This window comes from Polistes dominula, unplaced genomic scaffold (assembly GCF_049000335.1).
Source record: "Polistes dominula isolate Pdom_NZ unplaced genomic scaffold, Pdom_raw_medaka contig_16, whole genome shotgun sequence".
Lineage (NCBI taxonomy): Eukaryota > Metazoa > Arthropoda > Insecta > Hymenoptera > Vespidae > Polistes > Polistes dominula.
Window position 1 is genome coordinate 6,627,146 of NW_028301040.1, and position 23,624 is coordinate 6,650,769.

Here is a 23,624-nt window from a genome sequence, read left to right on the forward strand (position 1 = left end):
TATGTCGTATCGACGGTTGAAGCTTCAGGCTACGAGTTGCATCATAGAGTTTTCCAAGCTGTGTGTTTGACATCACTGTCGTAAACAATTAAATGACTGGTTTTTAATAAACGTTATATTTTGTACAACTGAAAAAAAGATATTAAATTGGATCTAAAAAAAAAAGAAAAATATATGAATAAAAACAATTGATAAGAAAATACTAATATAGGTATAATTGTAATTTGCATAAAGTCAAATGCAGAAAAGGGAAATAGCATCGAATGCAATATTTTAATTGAAAATTTAATACTGGTCATTTGGCAACGAAAAACTTGTTTTTACGTATGAAATGTTGGAAAGTCATATGAGAATGTTAGTTACCCATGAATAAACTCTAAGGTATATTTTAATTACCCGAAAGAATAAAAGAAATAAATGTATCATTTATCATACAATATTTAACAATAAGAAATATTACGAAATGATATAAAAGTATAAACACTATCTATTGCTTTAATTGGTTAATTTTTGATTGTTTAAAAATCTATCTCCGCTAATTAGTGATTGTATTGGTGTTGGTTTTGTCAAGCATTAATCGATGTTGACCGTATAACCATATTGTCTTGAAATCAATTTCATGTTACGAACGTTGGTCAATAAGTCAGACAAGCATTTAATTGGAAACTTAGACGTATTATACGAACACATACATAAATATATATCATATATTTGTTATAGAGTGTATTTGTTCTATCTGCAAATTTCGATTTTAAATTTCAACGTATGATATACATGATACATGAGTAGATATTAAAGGTGTATATAACGTGTACTTAAATTATTATCATAATTGAGATACAATTTTCAAAACGTTATTATAAAAGAGAACATTTTAATTTGTGTAAATTGATTACTTTTTTTCTTTTTTCCTTGCTTGTTTTTGTTAACAACGCGTTTATTAAATATGAAATGGTTTTTATTTAAAGAAATTCAGAGAAATGAATGTAAAGAGTGAAAAAAAGAGAGATAAAGAGAATCGATTGTATATATTTAAAGGTTGTAATTAGTCATAATATTAAATTCAAGAAACATCAACGTTTTACCGTTCGGTTATGCGACTTATTAAGCCTTGACGTCTCATTAACGATGTTGCCAGTGTCCCAGTTTATTAATTACGCAATGTAAAAAGCACGCTAGAGACAACCTGATTATATTTCTTTCACGTTGTTACTTGTTTTACATTTCGGAATGGTATATGATAGTAGTCGACTACATCGTCAAAACGACCGTATGAAACGTAACGATCGGTGCGTTTGAAACTCAAAACGGAATACGCGAAAATGCAAACGAACCATCACTGGCAATCGGCCGTTTCAAAAGTGGTTGATACCAAATTTCCTATCTTCACGTTTCTCGTTCTGACGCGTATTTGATTTGACTGGATATTTGAATGTTACAAAAAAAAAAAAAAAAGAAGAAGTTTAAAGGAAAGAAAAAAATGTAAAAAAAAAGGAATGAGATGATACACGTTTCTAAACTAAAGAGCATTTTAACAAATTATATTGATACTTTGTTCAATCTTTAATTTACTGTGTTTTTTCCCAAATTTTTCCAAATTTCAATATAAATTAATTTTAAAATAAGATTAAATATTTGAAATCAAATTAATTATGTTGGTATTAGTATGGTCAATATATTTCTGCAATTGTGAGGTTTATTTAAGTTTAGTTTGTACACGTTTCTAAATTAAAAGAACATTTAACAAATTATATTGATACTTTGTTCAATCTTTATTTTACTGCTTTTTTTCCGAATTTCAACACAAATTAATTTTAAAATACGATTATATATTTGAAATCAGATTAATTATGTTGGTATTAGTATGATCAATATATTTCTGTAATTGTTAGGTTTATACGAAATTCCGTTTATGGATTAGCTTATTTTGTAGTATAATAACATTAAGAGTTTCTCTCACGAGAATGATATCAGTCAGGATCAAATTATCGGACTTTGGTCTTCTCTACTTTCAAATGGCATGAGGTATATATTTACATGGATAAGTTTTAACGAGCATGCAAGTTCAATGTCGATAAGTTAACGCCACCTTGTCACGATCTAACTATCATCTTTAGTACTTGCGATCGTAGATCGTAAATCGTTACCTATCATTCTCTATATTTCTAAGTTCATGAAAACTGTGTAAACAAATGATTAAATAAGTTAGTTATCAAGAAAGAAAAATAGTAAAAATTGAGAGAGATAGAAATAGAGAGAGAGAGAGAGAGAGAGAGAGAGAGAGAAAATGTCATGGTTAATGGAGATTGCTAGGCTTTGATTGCATTTGAATTCTTCGAGTCTTACGGCCTACGAGATTCTCGTATCTAATAAATGGAATTTGCAGCGTATATGTCCACGTTCGTTAACGAGTTTTTTTTTCCAGGTTACGTCAGACACTTATTTAAAATCTCATTCAAGGTGATTTTATTTATATATGTAAAAAATATTCACATTTATTCTCCTTCCTTCTTAAAAAATGATTAATACGAACGTTATGTAATTGTAGATATATTGTAATGAAATTATTGTAAAATATTTTGAAAAAATGATTTATTTCAATATTTATTTTTAAAAAGGAAATAAATGAGATAAAATCATTTTTAAATAGATTATATTATTTTTTGAAAATAATTTTTATATATATATATATATATATATATATATATATATATATATATATATATATATATATATATATATATATATATTCGTATCATTTATTTTGTTCTATTTCCCTATAAAAAAAATAACAATATAATAATATATATATATAAATAATTACTTATATTATATTATAATTAATATATTATAGTATATTATATTATATATTGCTTATTTATTATTACCTATTATGTTATAATTACTTATATTATAATTAATATAAATAATAATATATATATATATAAAATAAATATAAAATTATCAAACTTTCATGTGTACTGATTTTTGTCTCTGAATATCTTTTGAACTAAGAGCTCATATTTGGTGAGAATTGTTTTAAGGTGTCTAGCAACCCATTTTTCCGTGGCACTTGAAAAAAAAAAAATAAGTCAGTTTTTTTTCCATTAGCATTCGTTTTATGTATTTATTTAACTATTTAATCTTGTTTTCTCGGGATAGGAGAAAACACGTATAAAAGGAAAATCAGTTCGAAAGGTTGTATAAAAGAGTAACTTAAGTGTAGTATATCGTTCGGTTCCTGTTTACAAGCTTTTTCGCGAAAAATCGAAGAGAACGTTGTTTTCTATCTCTATCTATTCCTTTCGATCTCGAATCCGTAATTCAATTAATTTCATCGGGATTGCTACGGCGGCTTTCTGTTGTCCCTAGCCAGGAAACGCATCTCTCGTTACATTATTCACAGGAAGTGTGTCTGTATGTGTGTGTATGTGTGTCTATGTATATATATGTGTGTGTGTGTACCGAAGCGTAGTAGTGCGCGCGAGCTTCGAATTCCATGGACGATCGAATCTAGCCAAGGTAATCTGCCAGATGGACGATTTCTGCAGGATTGCACGCGACCTCCGACTCGAAATAATCCTACGGTGTACTAGTACGGTGGTACTAGTTTCGAGAGCGAATTAAGAACATTCTACGTTAGTAGAATTTCCTCTTGCGAGATTTTCCAAGGCGAACGTAAATTCTTTTTGTTGATTAATTTAGGCATAAAATGAAATTGAAGGAGGAAGGAAGTAAGGAAAGGAAAGAAAAGGAAAGAAAAGAAAAGAAAGTAAAGAGGTTTTAATGGATAACGAAATAGGGTTGGGTTATACGTAATGTGAAATAAGCTAATAAATAAATTCTTAACAATTGGATTATAGACTTAGATTTTTTTCGAATGAATGGAGAACATATTTGTGAAGTATTATTTCTCCTACAATTTTTAAAATGAATCGTTTATTTTTTAATTTTTTTTTTTTTTATTAATTTTAACGTAGAATGAAATTAGAGAAAATTATAAAGTATAGTGGTTAAAGAAAAATATAAAAAGATTTAATAAATTAGATAAACCCGTTCAACAAATTATTGTCTTATTTTGAGGTTTGTAATTTAGGTTGCAGTATAATTTGGTTCTCCTTCTACTTACATGTATATATATGTATATATATTTATAGATATAGGCATGGAATAGAGGTCAGTTCCTCAGCGATATCAAGAGGAACGTTTTGGTCTGTGAAACGGAACCACAAGTGCTTCCTGAGTCCTGACCCTAACCTCGTGGTTAGTTCTCTAGATAACTCACTAGCTAACGTTACTATGTGAATGTCACATCTCGAATACGTCGACGGTAGCCTTGATTCCCTCGAGAATCTCTTTCTCTTTCACTAATACAATTCTAATCTAAGCGATGAGAGAAAATCAAGGGAATTTGATTAGTCCTTCGATTAACTTCAGGAGAATAGTGACACAGGGGGTATATATAATATAGTTACTCTTAGTTCATATAATTTTCATCATTTTTCTTGAATACTTTTTCTTTTTTGTAGGAGGGGTAGGAAAGGGGAAGCGAAAGGGAGTACATTGACACCGTCGAAAAGTACACCGCTCCTAGAATATTCTTACGAAGGTGAGGGTCACGAGAGTTGATTAATCTCTACAATATTTAAGGAGCATACCAAGCAAAAAACCTTTCGGGTCGAGCTTTACGTAGATAGCTTCCTCCCTGGCATAAATCCCTCCGGTTAATCCCCTGTTTGCATCAGGTCGATCTACTCTCTCTCTCTCTCTCTGGACCAACCCATTTTCTCCTACTTTCCACTCCCTCTTTTTCTACTTACTAAAGAAAAAATGAAAGATGTTGGGATGGGTGGGGATCGGTTAGGTAGTAAGACAAGCACGTTCCAAGGATCATAAGGAACAGTTAATTGCGTTACTAATAACGCAGGACAAAGATAAAGATAATTTATTGTACTCCTATAGTTAACTTTTGTCATTCGATAGATTAGAGATTAGTCGATAATATGTACACTATTAATTATATGATGGAAAGGAAAAGTGTACCTTCTTTATATTAATTTACTTTTTCTTATCTATGGGAAAGATGTGCAATATATTTGTTAAAGATTTAATATTTATTACGTATTATGATGATGAATTTGTTTTTCTTAAAGTTCATAAATTTTTCGCAACAAATATAATAATGCAATTTATTATATGATTGATTTTCTTTGATAATTAGACTTTTATGCATCGAGTACAAATAAGTATACAATAATTGCTGTTAGTTTTAATGGTAATAATAATAAAAAAAGAAATAAGAAATTGTAATTTTGTTAAAGATTAGTAATCGAAATTTATTATATTATATGATTTATTTTCTTTGAAAATAAGCCTTTTATGTACCGAGTACAAATAATTATACAATAATTGCCGTTAGTTTTGATGGTAATAGTAATAAAAAAAGAAATAAGGAATTGTAATTTTGTTAAAGATTAGCAATTGAATTGGCAAATGGTACAAATAAGTATCCGTAAAGAGAGTTGGTAGATTTATCGTTAAATCGTTGATTCGTTCGTTCGTTCGTTCGTTTGTTCGTCCGTTCGCTCGTTCATTCGTTCGTTGAAAAACTATGAAAAGTAATAGTTTACTTTTACTGAACTCGATTTGAAGCTTTACGCCGGGGTTGTTCGAGTAGTGTATTATAGCTAAGAGCAAGTGGAATTCTACTTGCATTTCCTCGAGACTACCATAGTTCCTTCGATTTACCGAACGAGCTTCAGGCTCGTGGGATTTCGCCAGGCTTTAAAGCGAGAGACCTACAGCCCGAGCAAAACATAGTCATGAGAATTACTTGCAATGTTACGCTTTGACTGCGCTACAAATACCCTCGTTTTTCTCTTTTCCCTTTTCTCTTATTATTCTTTTCTCTTCTTTCCACATTTTAAAGTGCTTTAAGCTTTCAATTCACCTTTGACTCAGATAAATTATTCCAAGAAATTCCCGAAAACAAATATATTACTATCTTTTTAACTTTTATTGCATATACATTGAAATATTGACCAACCTTTTTTGTGACGATTGATACTTATTCCTTGACCATCTTCTCGTTTCCAACTTAATTTTGGCGTTGGATATCCGTCAGCTTTACACGTCAATGTGATGTTTTGATTTTCTCGTACAGCCACTGTACTCTCTGTCGATAACGAGTCTAATATGTTTGGTGGTACTGAAATGTTACGTGATATTTAATGTTACAAAATTATTTGATTGTATTTGTTTTTTGATATTTCATCAATTATGATAATAGGATGTCCGAAAAGATCATATTTGTGAATACTTAAAATTTTTTAATAAAACATTCTCGGATATTTATTCATATGAAATTTTTGGAACTTTTCAGACACCCTTTATCTAATAAATTATTAAAGACTTACCAACGACTTGTAAAAATCCAACTTGACTTATCATAGGATTAGTGTTAACTTGGCACATGTAGTATCCTCTGTCGTCCTGTTGAACTCCACTGATGTGCAATAGCCACGTATTTTGATTTTCATGAGACACCGTAAACCTTGGTATTTTAACTACCATGTGTTTGTGTACCGTCAATAGCATTTGCCTACCGACGTGCAACCATGCAACCTTGAAAGAAACAAACGAAATATTTTTTTTTATAATCTGTTGCATTTTTATATAAATATTGAGTTGCCAAAAATATTTTTTTCTTCTTGTTTTTTTTTTTGTATTCCAAATAAAAGGATTTTCAAAACGAAACGAGTTGATGTTACTACCCAATGTGATTTCATTTTTATAAAAATTTCTAATAAATTTCGTAAGAAAGTTTTAAAGTGAAATCATTCCATTTATTTGGTCTGGTGCATTAGCAGGGATGCAATCTGATGCAACCATGCATCTCATTAAACATTATTCTTATTTTATTCTCTTTCAAACGCTCATGTCTTCATTTTCTCATTCCTTTTTTCTTTTTTCATACTATCATTCTATTTCACACTCATGCACATTTTCAGTAGGTTCGATCTTTATTCATTTCTGACCCAAGATCGTTTGATAAAGAGAAACCATCAGGAACCGTTTGTTTGTCTTTTACCTAAACAAGCCTTCCGTCATTCAAGTACACTCAAATTGAAACTCATTTTCTCTCTCTCTCTCTCTCTTTCTCTATCTATCTCTCGCGTTCGCTTATCGTTTACACACATACACCTTCATACGATGGACGCATACTAAACAATGAACCCTACCAACACTGAACAACAAAGAGCGATCGGCCCTTAAGTCTGTTATAGTTTGTTACTTTCATGATGAAATGTTAAACTAAGTAACTTAAGTTAACTTATTCACATATGAATTATTAATACGTCAAATATAATTAACTACGTAAAATAAAAATTAGAACAAAAGAAATGTATAAAGTTATATGAAAAACCGATCATCGATAAAATTATTGTCATCCGTGTAACACTTCGTAAAATATACTTCAAGATCATAGATCATAGATTATCTATTTCATATTTATTTATTTTTTTCTTAGCATAAAGATATATAAAGTATTTTAATTATGTATAGATATATAAGACAGAGATCTGTAATACATTACATCACGATTACAATTCTACTCTAATTTTCTAACAAGAATGTCATATGTGTGTTAGAATTAATGTGAATCGCGGGATGGAAAGTGGCGCAAGAGTTTGAGAAGATAGAAATTGGAGAATGAATGTTGAAGAAGTTCTTTAAATAGACAGACATCAACTGACACTTTCTAACGAATAGTTAAGAGAGAAGATGGATGATAGGAAAGGACCCTAAGCACTTGGGGATCTTATAACGAAATTTCCTTTTGAAACCTCGAAAATTTCACACAACCTCATCAGAAGCTCTTGCGCTTTAGTTTCCATGCACTTTTGAAAGCTTCAAACATACGTCTGTGTTCGAAGATTCTCTTTCCCTTTTCCCCTCACCTCCTTTACCCCCTCAACCCCTATATTCTCACAGTGTCTGTCTTTCATTCCATCGTCTTACTTCTCTTCTCTTTTCTTCTCTTCTCTTCTCTTCTCTTCTCTTCTCTACTCTTCTCTTTTGCATGATGCTTCGCGAAAAGAAAAACGACGATTTAACTTTCTAAAAGTTCCTATACTAGAGAGAGCTTAAAGTTTCTTGAGAGAAAGAAAGAGAGAGAGAGAGAGAGAGAGAGAGAGAGAGAGAGAGAGAGAGAGAGAGAGATAGTGAGAGTGATAGTAAGAGATAGATAGAGAAAGAGAAGACGAGATTACACTATCATCGCGAAAGTTTAACCGTTAAGGGTCTGAGCTTGTCTCACCGAATGACGATTTTCTGCAAGCGTCTTCGCAAACTGTGTCTCCATTTCTATCTTCTTTTGTTTATTTATTTATTTTTTATTTTTATTCACTTATATATATATATATATAAATTCATTGTCACATTGTTGGTTTCCAATGAACTTTGAAACTACTTAACCGATTTTAATGAAATTGTTTTTATTTTGTGTGTGTTTTTTTCAACTTAGTACATAAGATAGTTTTTATCGCGATTATTTTTATTGTTTATTGCTAATTTAAGGATTTATTATTTAAAGATTATCTAGGTCTCTAGAGTGTTTAAATATTCAATAGATCGCGTTGTATTTCAATTCAATTATTTCAATTTACATTTACATTTTCTACTTTTTCGTGTATTATTATTTCATATATTCCATTCTAATTTTGGTATTATTTTGTGTGCTGTTATAATTTACTGAATAGTTTAGAATTAGATTGAATCAATATTTTATAACAAAGCCACAGCAATTGTATATAATATATTACAAATCGATTTAGCACGTTGTCAAAAAATATTAATTAATAATTTTATACACATCGTGAATATTTTTCTAATGTAAAGAATACGAATTGAAAAAATAATTATGTCAAATATTCATAGGCAAGATAGAAAATGATTGAACAGATACAAGATACATCTATGCAATATTTATAACTATTAAACAATTACATTGAAAATTTATATACGTAAATAGTTATCTGTGTTTATTTACGGTAACATAATTTTTTTTTTTTATTTGCCATACCGAATACGTTTCGTATACAACACAACAGTCAGATATTTGATTTTCCATGCAGGTATGTAAGTAATATTACATATACGTCAGTGGAGTCCGACTTTAAAAGGAAATAAATGACCTCCCGATAAAGCTTCGCGAGATGAAATAGATGTAGAGAACGATTTGGTCCAGAACCGATAGCACAGTGACATAAGCCGATTTGTCATCGCTTGTGACAAAGCCGCACGTTCCGGATAAATCCAATACGTCCTACTAGCGAGGCGTATTAAGGAAACAGCAAATTGTAGTGTCGAGTTTATCCGAATGTTCGAGTATCGATTGACGTTTTAGTCCTATCGCGATAAAAAGCGAAACAAGTTATTCTTTTTTTTTTCCAAAACTTTCCCTCAGTTTTTTTTTCTTTACTTTACACTTTGTTTTATCATTTTATCACGGGGGAGGGGGTATTGTAATTATATTATACATGGTTTATTAGGTATTTTTAAAACATAGAAAACAAAAAGGAAATATGTTGGATACCTGTATAAAATCTTGCTTATTCGGAATACATTATATGAAGAATAATTTTAGATACACGAAACAATATATATTTTATATTGTTGGACATTGATGATTTATGAATTAAAGATCATATTAAATTCACGTCAAAATTGATTATACCGTTGTATCGTTAACAGTATCTAGAATCTAACCAAGGAATATTTATGAAAAAATTTGGAATTTTATTCGACAAACAAAATACCTCTTAAATACAGGTAAAATACATGTGTGCAGGAATTCAATTTGTTTAGTTCATCGATCATCGATGTTTACCGATATGAAGTAACTGTATTTTTACAGGGGAGGAAGTATGATTTAATATTATGATAAAGATGTGAATTTGAATATAATATCTATTTAGAAAAACCAATTAACGATTAACTTTCTATAGTTTACGGATTTATAGTTTTTCTTTTTCTTTTTTTTTTTTTCTTAAAACACAGTTTAATGTCGTATATGAAAAGATTCGTCTTGAAGTCGTACGAAAATGATGATTTACGATGTAACAGGGAAATTGCCTAGTGAAAGAACGAAATATTTCGGAAGACGATAAATCATTCTCAAAACGATCGCGGATGTGTAGCGTAAGTACGTCCGATAGTGATATGGTGCACGGTATAAAGCGATTTGTCAATGATTTTGACAAAGCTGCACGGATGGGAGAGAACCGATATGACTTTTCCTATCTATGTTGCATTTCAAGGAGGTCACACTTCATTATCGGCTTATGCAATGATTCATTCTAAATAGTATATCGAAATTTTCAACGTACACGCGTATGAATTTATACAATTTTCAAGATACATGCGTATGTGTGTAGTTTTTTTTTTTGTACAAATTTTGAAAGAAAAAATAAATTAATTTTTTATGCCGATTGATTTAACATAACAAAAATAATTAATAAAAATAGAGTGAAGGTAGACGGTTTTCGGTTCGTACAATTTTGATTAATAGAGATTTGACAATTCTTGGGTGCGTTTGAAAGGTAGTAACATATCATAGAATTGATCACAATTTTTCTTATACTCTCTATTCGAATGTAACCTAGATTATTATTTTTTTTTTATTTGAGTGAAAGGAATGAAAAGATGACGGTCGTATAGTATCGAGCAACTTTGATAGAAATATAATACTAATATTATAGATATAGAATCGATGTTGAGAATAGAGGAAACAAGATGGCTTTAAGAAATTACCATTGGTATTCTCGCGAGATACTAGAGTAACAGAAGAGAGTAGTCCCCAGAAGGGAATGAAATTAAAGCTCAAAGCGGGCTACTACTCCTTATTGTGGAGAATCATGTTTGATGGGCCACCAAGAAAGCAGAAGGAGGATGAAAGAGAGGAACACTCGGTACTCTACGATTCTATATATATAGGTAGGTGTAGTATTATATTGGCCTTAAACGGTCTCAAGGAAAAGCTCCCGCCGGTTGCAAGCTCGATTGAAATCCCTGGCAGTGGTTCAAAGCCCGGCCTTAAACTGCTATGCGACGGTAATGCAAACTGCTTTTATATTAGGCGCGAAATACCGTCGCGATGAGGGCCAAGCCGTTTTTACGCTACAATAAGTTGCAATTAAAGTATTATGATTCTTTAGTTTTCTCTCTCTCTCTCTCTATTCATATAAATATATATATATATATATATATATATATACCTACGTATTGTATAATATTATATTATATTTATCTATATATGTCCGGTATTAAAATCGTATGTAAATTTGTTAAGTAATTTTAATTTTTACACGAGATAACTCTGAAGGGTGTGTTTGTAATGGTATAATGTAAATTTTATTAATTTACAATTAATAATATTTTATTACATATTATATATTTTATTATTTACTTATTTTATTATTATTTTATTAATCAATTCAAACTAATTAAACAACTAGTCAAAAAATAACTAATAAACAACTATCAAAAAATAACTATGCATTTTCTTCTCCCCCCCCCCCGCCTTCTTTTATTATTATTTATTTGTAGTTTTTTTTCCTTTTTCATTTTTCATAAATTTATCTTAGTAATAAGAACGTTTTCTCTCTCGTGATACGATAACAGCCGACGAGACATCGACACCGATTTTGAGATTGGGTTGTTACCGGTGATATCGAAGTCCTGTTAGGGTTGGAAATTCCAAGGATAATAGGAAAAGCTAAAGCATAGTTGCCAACTTCAACAAGGAAGGATATCCTGCGTGTACAGCACTTTCGAAGTAGCACGTAGGAAACGCCATTACAGCAAGATGTCGGACTTTGGCACAAGCTGCAACCGTTTGTTCGTTGGTCATTCTCAATGGCTTCAACTTGTTTCACATCCTACCACGAAATTAGCATTAGATTTATAAGATATCTTCATGATCCTTTCCAAAAATATGAACTTTTTTTATCAAATTATTTCAATCATTTATTATTTGCTAAAAAAATGTTCATTAGTTGGATTTTTCTTTTAATCGATTATTAAAAATATTAAAAAAAAAAAACGATTTTTTTCCGTACAAACGCATATTTATCTTTTTTTTTTGATAAAACAGGTAAACAACAATGAGACCTAAGTAGGAGAATTTTGTTTACCTAACTTTCTTGCATAATGCATATGCTTTGCATATTTTATTTGTTATGCGTAAGTATAATAATTTTAGGGCATAAAAAATTGCATAACTTATTTAAAAAATATTTTTGCCGGGCAAAAACGATCATTTATTATTAATGATATTTATAGGTAACAAATAAATCGTTAACCCGTATAATGTTATACATTACAATGAGTAATATTATTTTATTTTTATGAATAATGTAAACGAAAATAAAATTTAAATAAAAAGAACGGTAAGTTCTGTTGAAATTTTGTTGTTATCATTTTATTTATTGTTTTTTTAAAAGATAATAAATTTGCATATCGTTCATTAATATTTACTTAAAAAAAAAAAAAATAAAGTAATTTCCATTAAAACTAACAACTTTCTATCTTAATTCTTGTATTTGAATTTCCCTCTGATAAAATGACTCTTTCTGGCGGAAATAATTGCATGCTACAATAATTGGACAAAAAAAAATCAAATAATACATGTATATATATAAGTATACCGTTCATTAACATTTATTTATTTATCAATATAATGTTCATTAATATTAACAAATTCTTGTGGCAAATTAAATGATTGAGATAAATGACAAAATTTGTTAAAATACGCAGAAGTAAAACAACAACTAAATTTTAGACAATGTAAAAAAAAAAAAAATACAGAAGGTTACCTCAATTGGTCCGTGTTAATAAAAAAAAAAAAATAAATCTTTTAATTGGCCATTAATTTGTGGTAATGAACCGATCGATAAACATAAACATAACAAAAAGAGAAAAAAAGATAAGCTAAGTGTGAATAAATTCGTACATTCGACCTTGTAGATTATCGAAGTAGGAAATATTTTTTTATTTTTTTAACATACGAAACGTTTAGATTGGAAACCTTCAAAAGTCGCGTTTTCATCGTTTTAACGAACGAATAGGAAAATAATTCTAAAGTTTCCCGCGTCTCCCCCTTGTCGTTGATCGAAATTCATTTTCTTTTTTTTTTGTTTCTTTTTCTTATTAATATTTATATTATTTTTTTTTTTTAACAAGGACAATAATAAGTCGTTCGTTTGGTGGAAGGTTTTGGGTTCAGCCACCACTCGAGGCGGCGAACGCTACTCAACGAATTCGCGGAACTCTGGCGGTTAGGCAATTAATTATTAAATTTATTTGCTAATTAGGTAATTACCAAGCGCACTCGAGTGTGCCGCCTGAAGTTCGAGAACTCCTCCTACTTCTTCCGTTTAAACCCCTTACCTACCGTCCCCTTCCCACCTCCCACCCAATCTTCACCCCAAACACACATGGAAGGGCCAATGGTCTCGGGCTAAACTATGCGACCAAATATCTTCACCTAACTTAAATCATCCAACTAGACTAGTTCAATATGGTCTTCGAAATGTACATATTGAATGGGATGATTTTTCTTTTTTTTTTTTTTTTTTTTTTTTATATATACAATTTTTATCTTTAGATGTGCAACAGAGAAAACGTACTAGATACGTTACTCTCGTTTCTTCGTTGCAGTTCTACAGTAACTTTGAACACTAATTAAACTTTATCATCATCGCGAGGATGAATTAATTAATGCGAATATTATGTATAATGATTCCGAGCCAGTGTGGCTCGTATGAATCTATTAAAATCGACTGCTTTTAATGAGTTCGCAAAGGTAACTAACTACGAAAACATATTTTATTACTTGCAATGAAGTGACGAGGAAAGGGAGGAATGGGACTGATTTCTCATTGGTCATGGGCGTACTCTCAGTTCTTATGCATAATTTTGAAATATGTGTATTATCCTTCAATGTTCTTGTCACGTGTTAGGTCTTACTAGTTGGTCTTTCATACCTACATATATCTCTTGGTTTGTTTCATTTTAATATAATCCACATATATAATTATTATTTAAAAGAAAGATTGTGAAATTGTTAATGTCAACGTGTTATCAAGATAATTTTGTTAATGAAAAGACGAAGTAGAATTTGTGTGGAGTTTTTATCGTAATTGTATTGGAATCGTTTCAATCAATATAAATGCGATTAGTACAAGAGAATAAATTCATTTAATTTCTTATTTCCTTCTCCTCTCGTTTCTTGATTCCTGATTTGATTTATTTCATTTAAATGTACCCTACTTCGAAAAGAAACGAGGCGAGTTGAAAGCAACGCGCGTTTATTTCTTCTCGTTTTATTTACACAGTTAAGTAATTAATATTATATTGTAAAACAAATTTTGTCATTATTTTGAAATTGTTTCAAATGAATGAATTATTGGTTAACATTTTCTTTTCTTTAATTTTGGTTTAACAAGTGTCCATTAATTTAACATTTACAAAAGCTTATGTGTAACAGTTTTTTTGATTAATTTTACTCGATAAAAAGAAAAAGTATCGTAATTTATAATAAAAATGATATTATATTCAATTCTATCCTTTAGTTTAGTTTCCTTTCATGTTGAACTTATTTGATTTCGTTTGGACATAAATAGAAGAAGAAGAAGAAGAAGAAGAAGAAGAAGAAGAAGAAGAAGAAGAAGACACTCGTGTCTCCATGAAATAAAAGCAATGTTTCTTCGTTAGCATCAGGGTTGCATCGCGTTAAGTAATTAGCGTGTTCCTCTTTGAAAAGCAACTGCTTGCATTTTACCGGTTGCTGTTTAAACAAGAATTTCGTTTCTCCCTTTCTCTCTTTCTCTCCCTCTCTTTGCAAAAATGAAAGAAACAAAGTGCAAGAAGAAGAAGAAGAAGATGAATTAGTTTTCTTATTTTTTACTTGCTTTTTCTGTCGACTATTAATTAAAGAAAAAGCAAATAATCATCGTTGCATATCGTTGAGAAATTATGCATTTCGCAAAATCGTATTGATCTAACGGTTTCACGTAAATCAAATTAATGAATCGGATCGATTAGATTATCGAAAATATTGAACAATCGGAAGCTTGTTCTATATGTCGTGGCTATTTCAGTCCTACTTAAGGAATTCGATTGAAATTTCGGAACACGAATCCAAACCACATCGAACTAAACGTCGAAAATGTTCTTTGATCAAATTTCCCAAACGATTTCAACGTGATGAAAGGATTGCTTTAACGCATTGATTGCTGACTTAAACCTCACTCTACCTTCGATTCTATTGTCTTATTAATATATATATTTATATTTTTCTTTTTCCCATTTAGTTTCTTTAGTTTTATTCTTTCTATTACGATTTCGTTTTTTGCTTTTAACAAAACGTTAGCTTTAATGGTTAAGTATGATACCACCGCATTTCGTATGTACCAAGTAATAGAACTTTTTCTTCAGACTCGAACCCCGTTCGTTACGTTCGTTAGACTATCTCTAGAAAAAGAGTTTGTGGAAAGTCACGTAGGTCCTTTCTACTCGTTGAATAATGAAATCTGCGAGAAAATGGAGAAAATCGCGTGGTTTCTTTTGGGACCCACCCCCTTCGCTATGGTTTCTTTTTTCGGGGACCATCTTAACGAGATAGACAGGAAAACGAAAAAGGAAAGAAATATAAAAGATAAAAAAGGACGAGCTTTGGGTTATCAAAAGCTGTACTTAGGATTTTCTGCTGGTTCGATCAAAGAGTGCATTGAATGAACGAAGGAAGAAGAAAAAAAACCCTTTTTCTATTTATAGTTTTGTCCTTTTTTTTCTTCTTTTCTTTTGCGAAAGTAAACGTGCGGTACATATTTTTTTCTTTTTTTTTCAAATGAATTGTTTATTAAAATAATAAACATTTCTTCAAAATCTTTAGCATTACAACCGCTTGTTTACTAATTCATCTTGTAAAGGAACATATAAAATAATAAACATACAATTATTAATTACGTTAGTATTATATTAGAATATGTATAAATAATATTTTACAAGAATTTATTGTCGAAGGTAAGCCTTACACGTATTTAATTATGTGCACGTGTATGTAGGACGTACATATCTATATATATATACATAGCATATACGAGAATCTACTCTGCTCTTTCGTAAACACGTTGTTCCCATTTAACAAAGCAGCGGTGCTCAATTAAAATCAATTATAGATTTAGAAAATAGAGAAGGTTCATCTATCACCCTCCAAATCATTATTTGTCTTTATCTTTTTTTAATTATATATTTTTATTTACTTCTGGGTATGGAAAAATAAATAAGATAAAAAGAGAAAGAAGAAGAAAAAGAAGAAGTAGGAAAAAAGAAAAGAAAAGAAAAGAAAAATAAGCAAACGAACGACGTTGTTCGTAACTTCCGATGAAGTTCGTGGATTTTCCATCGTTCGATTCTACCCATTCCCCTATCTATCTCTTTCACTCTATTTTAACGGCAAAGGTATACTCGTTTCACTCGAAAAAAACTGCATCGCTCGTTACGTTTACCGATCTATGTATATATGTATGTATTTATGTGTGTATATAGGTATATAGATGCATGTAACGTTGATCGTTCCCTTGCAGTTTACAGTCGCATCCCAGTCAATTCCCTTTCGGGACAACTGATGCATTTCCAATACCGCTTGCATAACAGTGCTTCTCAATACCAACGTTGTGCGATCGTTAAGCTTCCCACCGGTTCGCGAGTTACGATAACGACACCCGACGTTATTTTCTAACGCTTTTAACGTTTTGTTACATAGAAAATAATGTAAGACGTTTGTTTTCAATTGTTCTTCCGAAACAAGTACAACGCATGATTAAGAAATTTTTATTAAATGATATATAATTATATTTGTTTCAGCGTCGTAGTTATTTAATGGGGAAATAAATTGTTTCTTTTATTCGTTTCTTCTTTTGTTGTAATATTAAATTTTTCTTTAATATGAATGATTATTATTACGTAATTTGTGCAAGGGACAAACAAGAAATGTTTGTTAATATAGAAATAAAAATGAATTAGATATGACCACACTTGTTATCTTTTATGAATTTTTATGTGCGTTTATAAAAAATATGAAAAAACAATCATAGTCGCTCATATATGAAATAAATATAATGTCCTATGCAGGATTACGAAGTAGGAAGGTCCCATGTATGTATACCATAAATGAAAAATGTAGATTTTTCAAAATTAAATTGTTAATTATATAATACATTTTATATTTGTGACATTACTTCCTGTACTTCTGTATTCTTCGTATAAAATTAACATGAATTGCTAAAAAAATAATATCCTTAATTTCTGCAACTTTGAACACGAAAATTGAAATCTATATAAATATAATATTAAATGAAAAAAAATGATAATTACAATTATTGCAAGTTTTAATTGTTATATTTCGACAATTATATTTAATATCATTGTTAATTATTGTGCAATTACTAAATACAAGTTGTTAATTATAATTCATATTAATATTCGAATTTCGGACAGACGTATATTTTGGAAAATTGTTTCTAAATGATTTTGCATCATCATTGATATCAATTAGAATTGAATGAAATTTTAACGACGAGCTCACCATTATCCATGATAGTCACCAATGAAACTATCATTGAGTTTTCATACGATATTTATTTTTTGATTATGTTACAAAGCATATATCTAATCTACCGGTCAATAAACGTTAACAAAAAATATATCGCTGTAGGAAGTAACATGAAAAAAAGTGAAAGAGAAAATATTTGAATAATATACTTAATCTTACATTATATTTATTTGGATTACCTTGTAAGTACCGAGGTTTTTAACGACGCAAGGTAGACTGACGTCCCTTCCAAGTGCAACGGTGACGTTGGGTATTGGTTCGGCAAACATCGGTGGCTCTGAGAGTGCTGCGCAAAGGAAAATAAAAGAGAATCGATTAGTAGAACGTCGTCGTCGTCGTAGTCGTCGTCGTACGATTACGTGTTTCAAAATACAAATAAAAAAGAATTTTCAGTTCTACTACGATTCGCAATATTCCTATGGGGGTTTTCTTTCGATCTCGTTTAAAAACGTCGATACTTTTTTGTTCTTTATTTTCTTCAAATAAGATACGTGTTTACTATCAACGTTTAATAATTGTACATTTCTAAAAGTACAAAGAGAATTTTTATTGTTTCACATATAATATTAAATATATATAATGATTTGTATATAATGTCAAGATAAATCGAAATAAATCAATGAATTGTTATAAAAATGTATCTATTTCTTTTTTTGTCTCTATAATAATATATAAAATATAATGTACGATTGTAATCTATATCAACAGTCTGCAAGAATTTAAAATAATATCTGATATAAAAAGAAAAATGAAGCAAAAAATCTATGTAATTCGCGTAAATATAACCATCCAGTCATTTTCTCATGAAATTCATTTAAATTCAAGCTGGCGTATTTCCAGTTGCGTTACTCGAAATTTATAGACGCGGCGATAATTGAAGTGAATCGATGTGAAATCGTCCTATGCAATCGAAAGAGTAGTAACGACGATGGAAGGGAAGGGGTGGTGGAATACGATGGGTGAAACAGTGGGAGTGGGGAAAGGTCTGAAGAAGGTGGAGAGGAAGAAAGGGATGGAAAAGGGAACTAGAAGGAGAAGCCATAATCGAAAAAACGACATCGTCCTTTGCACAAAAGGATCGAGATGGGCTTTCGAGCACGCTAGAACGGAAGATGGAAACGTCCCGTAAGGCGGAACAATTGCTTCGAGCTACCTTAAAGGCTAATCAAAGGGGTTGAGGGTTAAAGCAAGCAAGCATCTTCTTGATCGAACGTTAGAATCTCGACGTTGACGTTAACTTATTTTTTGGATTTTTTGACTTTTTCTCTGGGTCTTTGTTTGGTCTTAATACAAAAAAAATAACTTCAATAATTTCTTAATACATTTTTTATAAAGACATTATTTTGTAATCTTCGACAGATGATTTGTATATTTGAAAGCTTTATAAAGATGGGATAAATTATTCTACAAATTAATGGCTGAATTAAAATGTAGTATAGCATCAAATAGAAGAAACATTTTTTTTTCTAAAATATCTATAGAGAATATTAGACGAGTTGGTTTCTTGTAAGAAACGAATCGATGGAAGATGATTGTGCCATAGAGAACGGACTACTTATTTCAAAATTCCAAACATACTAAAGGTTCACTCGCATAATCTCTCACACGAGACTAGAGACGATCATCTTGGCTATTGTCTTAAACGACTCCTTTTGCTGGCCATCGAGTATCCTTCAGATGTCTGAAGTCGGGGCCGATCATTTGCATGGAGCAATTTGGAGCAACCCTTCTGTTGCTTCGTTGCTTTCATTATCGAAATTTCAAACCAGGCTTTATCGATCCAACCTAAAGCTTACAATTTGTCTACCAGTATGTTTGAATAGTATACACATGTAGTTCATTTTCTCTTTCATATACCGAACGTTATGATTAGTCATGAAAATTCATTTTTTGATATATTATTTACAATTATTATTATAAACTTTAATTAGTTAAATTGATCAATAAGAACTTGTATATACTAACTCGTTACTAACATAAGTTTTCATTAGTTAATAGGCGATAGAACGAATTTCGAATATTTCTCGTTACCTATAACTACTTACTATGTGAAGTATGTACGCCCCATGAACGTTAGTAATTTTGTTAGAATTATTACTCTAATGTCATTAGTTAAATCCCCAAATAAAAAGATAATTTATTTATTGAAACTTTTAATTAAAATTCGTCTTCATTACGTGATTATTAATGAATATTCAAATTGGTATATAAAATATATTCATAAATGTACATAGTATGTACATTTAAATAGTCAGTACGATGATCACGTGGTACGATCACGTGGTGCGCTTGCACATCGACGCAAAGTGCCATCTGTAAAATGAGGTTATATATTGATTGGTTGTTGTGTTTTATTCTTTTCATGTTTTAAAATGAATAATCAGCTTATTATGTGAAAGGAAAAGTATAGTAATTGTTTATTAAATGAAGAAAATATAAAACTATTAAGGTACATTATTTTTATTAGAGAATAATATAAGAAACTGTTGGAAAAGAATTATAGAAGAAAAGTTAACCTCAAAAAAAAATTGTATTGCATTATAAACGTATAATTCGTTTTGGTGTATTAGAAATAGAAAGTGTTTAGCGAATAATAAAAAAATGTAATAATCGAATATCGTATTACTTGGATGTAAAAGAAATATTTGATGTTATTGAAGGAGCTTGCGAAGCGATTGGACATGAAGGTTATAATTGACTACGATTAGAAACAGGTAGAATATGTGCCAATATTATTGTAGAATAATTATTTTATTTGTGCTTATTTATAAAGTGTGCATTAGTAAAAGCTTAACCAGAGAAGCCGTTTGTATTAATATTAATTTTAAATAATCTATTTAAAAGTTACTATTAAGTAAATCTTATGAAATAAGACAGACTGATAGGAAATGTAATAAAATATTGATGTATCAAAATCATCTTACAAGTTTATTTTAACTCGGGTCTTAAAATCAAAACAAGCCGCTGTAATAAGCTTATAAAATTAGTTAGATATTTCTAACATTTAAGGTTTCATGCGTATTACATTAGCAATAATGATAAATAATTTATTAATTTAATTATTAGGTCATTAAGTATGAAATGTCGGATTTGAGACCGAAAGTTTGGTTTATTATATCCAGGGCAATAAATAATATAATTAATCAAAATATGAACCTAAGCTATCAATACAACGTTGCCATTTTAACGATAGCTTATTAATACCGCTAGCGAAAAAATCTGAAGAGCAGCTGGTGATAAAGTCGCAAAAGGCATTTTTCACCGCATGTTGAGAATTAAATATTTTTCTTTGCAAAAAATTGTTTAAAGCTCGGAAAAAATGGTAATCTGTTGACGCGAGATCTGGCGAGTACGGTGGGTGACAAAGTGTTTCCAGGTCCAGTTCCTGTAGTTTAAGTAACGTCGATCTTGCAACGTGTGGTCGAGCGTTCTATTGCAGGAGGATTGGTCTGTTCCTGTTGACCAGTCTTGGCTGCTTAATTTGCAGCTGCCTCATCATTTCTTCTAACTGTTCATAGTAGAGATCCGCCGTTATCGATTGCCCAGATCTCATAAAACTATATATGTGTATAGTTATGTATATATGTATATATGTATATGTGTATATATATGCATATAGGTGTATATTTGGTGGCCCACTCGCACTGGGCCACCAAACAGACACCATTAGTTTTTTTTTGTATACTCGGCTTTGGGGTGTGTTTTGGCGCTTCATCTTTGTCCAACCATTGTGCCTAACGCTTGCGATTATCAAAAAGTATCCACTTTTCATTGCACGTGACTATCCGATGCAAAAATGGATCGCCTTTTAGTCTTGATACTAAAGAATAGCAAGTCTCGAGGCGGTTCCGTTGCTGACGCTCGCTCAACTCATGCGGAACCCATCTATCCAGCTTCTTTACTTTTCCGATTACTTTCAGATGACTTAATATTGCTGGGATGTAAACTTCAAACCTTGCTGCTAGTCCACGCGTCGTTTCAGATGGATTTGCTTCCACTACAGCTTTCAATTGAACGTCATCCACCTTGCTCTTAGGCCACCCGCGTGGTTCATTTTGAAGATCAAAATCTCCAGATCGGAATTTTTTGAACAATCGAAATACTGTACGTTTGCTAGCCACATCCTTGCCGAACACTTCGTTAACCCTTTCGCTACGGGTGGTGACTATAGTCACCAAACGCCTGACGTTCGCTACGTACGGGCGGTGACTAGTCACTCAACGTCTGATGCTCACTACATACAGGGCGGTCAGTATAGTTACTCGTGTGTTTGCACGAGTAATTCTTATATGTTATTTCCATGGTAACCCATCGCAATTGTTAAGCATTTGTTTTACACTCTGAGATTTTTAACTGGCAATATGAACATCAGCATAAAAGCATCGTTTCGGCAGGCGACTTCAGTTCTTCCGCAAGTGCACACTTGTGGCGCAGCAGCCAGTCCCGCAGGAGTAGCACGCCGTAGAATTCGTCCGTAGCGAAAGAGTTAACATTTTGGCTTCACTGCGCTGCATCAGTTCCACGACGGAACCCATATTCGAAAATAACTCGCATTTTGAACCCGGGTATTTTAGTTATTTCGGGTACCTGAATACTCAATTATGTATCGAGATATAAAAAAGCACAAGTGAGTAAATCTAAAATCTCACTTTTAACACTTAACTCGAATACATTTGTAATTCTAAGAATAAATAATAAATTGATTATTTTATTTTTTTATTTTATTTATATTAACCCTTTTCTCGTCAACAGTTAATGAATAATATTGTGTAAGAAAAAAAAATGAGAAGGAATTTAGCTATCATTGTAGTCTTCTTTCATCGAGTTCTTTTCGTATAAATCAACGTCAAAAGAAATAGAGAGGAGTGAGAGAGAGAGAGAGAGAGAAAGACAGGGGCGGTGAGGAGGGGTTACTCCACTCTTTTGTTTTTTTCTTTCTTCACAGTGCTTTACGAGAGAAGAACTCTCGTTCGATCGTGGTTGTAAAGTTTCTCAGCTTTACGAGGAAATGATATAAGGATCAAATTTATATGGTGCTAAGTCTTTCTTCTAGTCTTTTTTTTCTTCTTCTTTCATATTTTTCTTTTCTCTTTCTCTTTCTCTTTATTTTTCTTTTTCCTTTCCCTTCCCTTTCCCCAAGCCTTTTAAATCACTTAATCGAAAGTCTCTCGTTATTTTCTCGCTTTTTCTTAAAAGAGAAAGAGAGAGAGAGAGAGAGAGAGAATTACCTATATCGCATAAACTTCGATCTCAGGGAAATGGTCGAGACGATAAAATTCGCAGATTCCTGACGATAAAATTCTAAACGGGTGCTCGTTAACCATCCATCCAAACTTTCGACAAAGATAAATCTTTCGTAGTAGTGTATATATAGTGTAGAGAGGCTATAGTCGAAAAGGATTTATCGAATTTTCACGAGAAAAGTAAAAAAAAAAAGAAAAAGAAAAGAAGAACGGATTGCTAGTTCTAGTTCGCTTACTCGTTGCTTGTCTTTCTCGTCTTTCAAAAAGGAGAAAAAAGAAGAGGGAAAAGAAGAAGGGGGAAAAAAAAGATAAAGTTAATTTCGTGCTTTCTAATTTCTTTTTCTTCTTACGATTCCTCCTCCCTTTTTTTCGAATTTAAAAGGAAAGTTTATAGGAAACCACACACACTGTACTTGTTACGTTGGATAGAAAAAAAATTTCACATTTTTTTTTTTAATTGCAAGTGTTGCTATTTAAACAATTCATTTTTATTTAAACTTGTTATGCCAATGTCTAAAAAATATATTTAGAAAATTATTTCGTTTGGTTTTCATTCGAGTTATTGTAACCATATCTAGTGAATTATCTCATATAAAAACTTACATTAAACGAAGGTGTAGTAGTTGATTATCGTATAATTAACTCGCAAAAAAATTTAGATTTAAAACATAGAAGTTGATAGCTAATCGGGAGGACTTTTG

General features: G+C 30.9%; 1 protein-coding gene and 1 long non-coding RNA gene across 5 annotated transcripts in view; one reads left to right on the plus strand and one right to left on the minus strand.

The window, feature by feature from the left end:
- LOC107070583 (lachesin) overlaps positions 1-23,624 on the minus strand; it is a 279,183-nt gene that overhangs the window by 62,281 nt on the left and 193,278 nt on the right. For all 4 annotated transcript variants that reach the window (XM_089174799.1, XM_015328917.2, XM_089174798.1 and 1 more), the window contains 3 exons: positions 17,860-17,966; positions 6,417-6,624; positions 6,047-6,208 (listed from right to left, as the gene is read on the minus strand). In XM_089174799.1, coding sequence (XP_089030925.1) covers positions 6,047-6,208; positions 6,417-6,624; positions 17,860-17,966 — 477 coding nt within the window. The remainder of the gene's footprint in view (positions 1-6,046; positions 6,209-6,416; positions 6,625-17,859; positions 17,967-23,624) is intronic.
- LOC149031825 (uncharacterized) lies at positions 19,862-22,391 on the plus strand. Its single transcript, XR_016177343.1, has 2 exons — positions 19,862-20,394; positions 21,601-22,391. It is a non-coding gene; the product is annotated as an uncharacterized LOC149031825 (long non-coding RNA).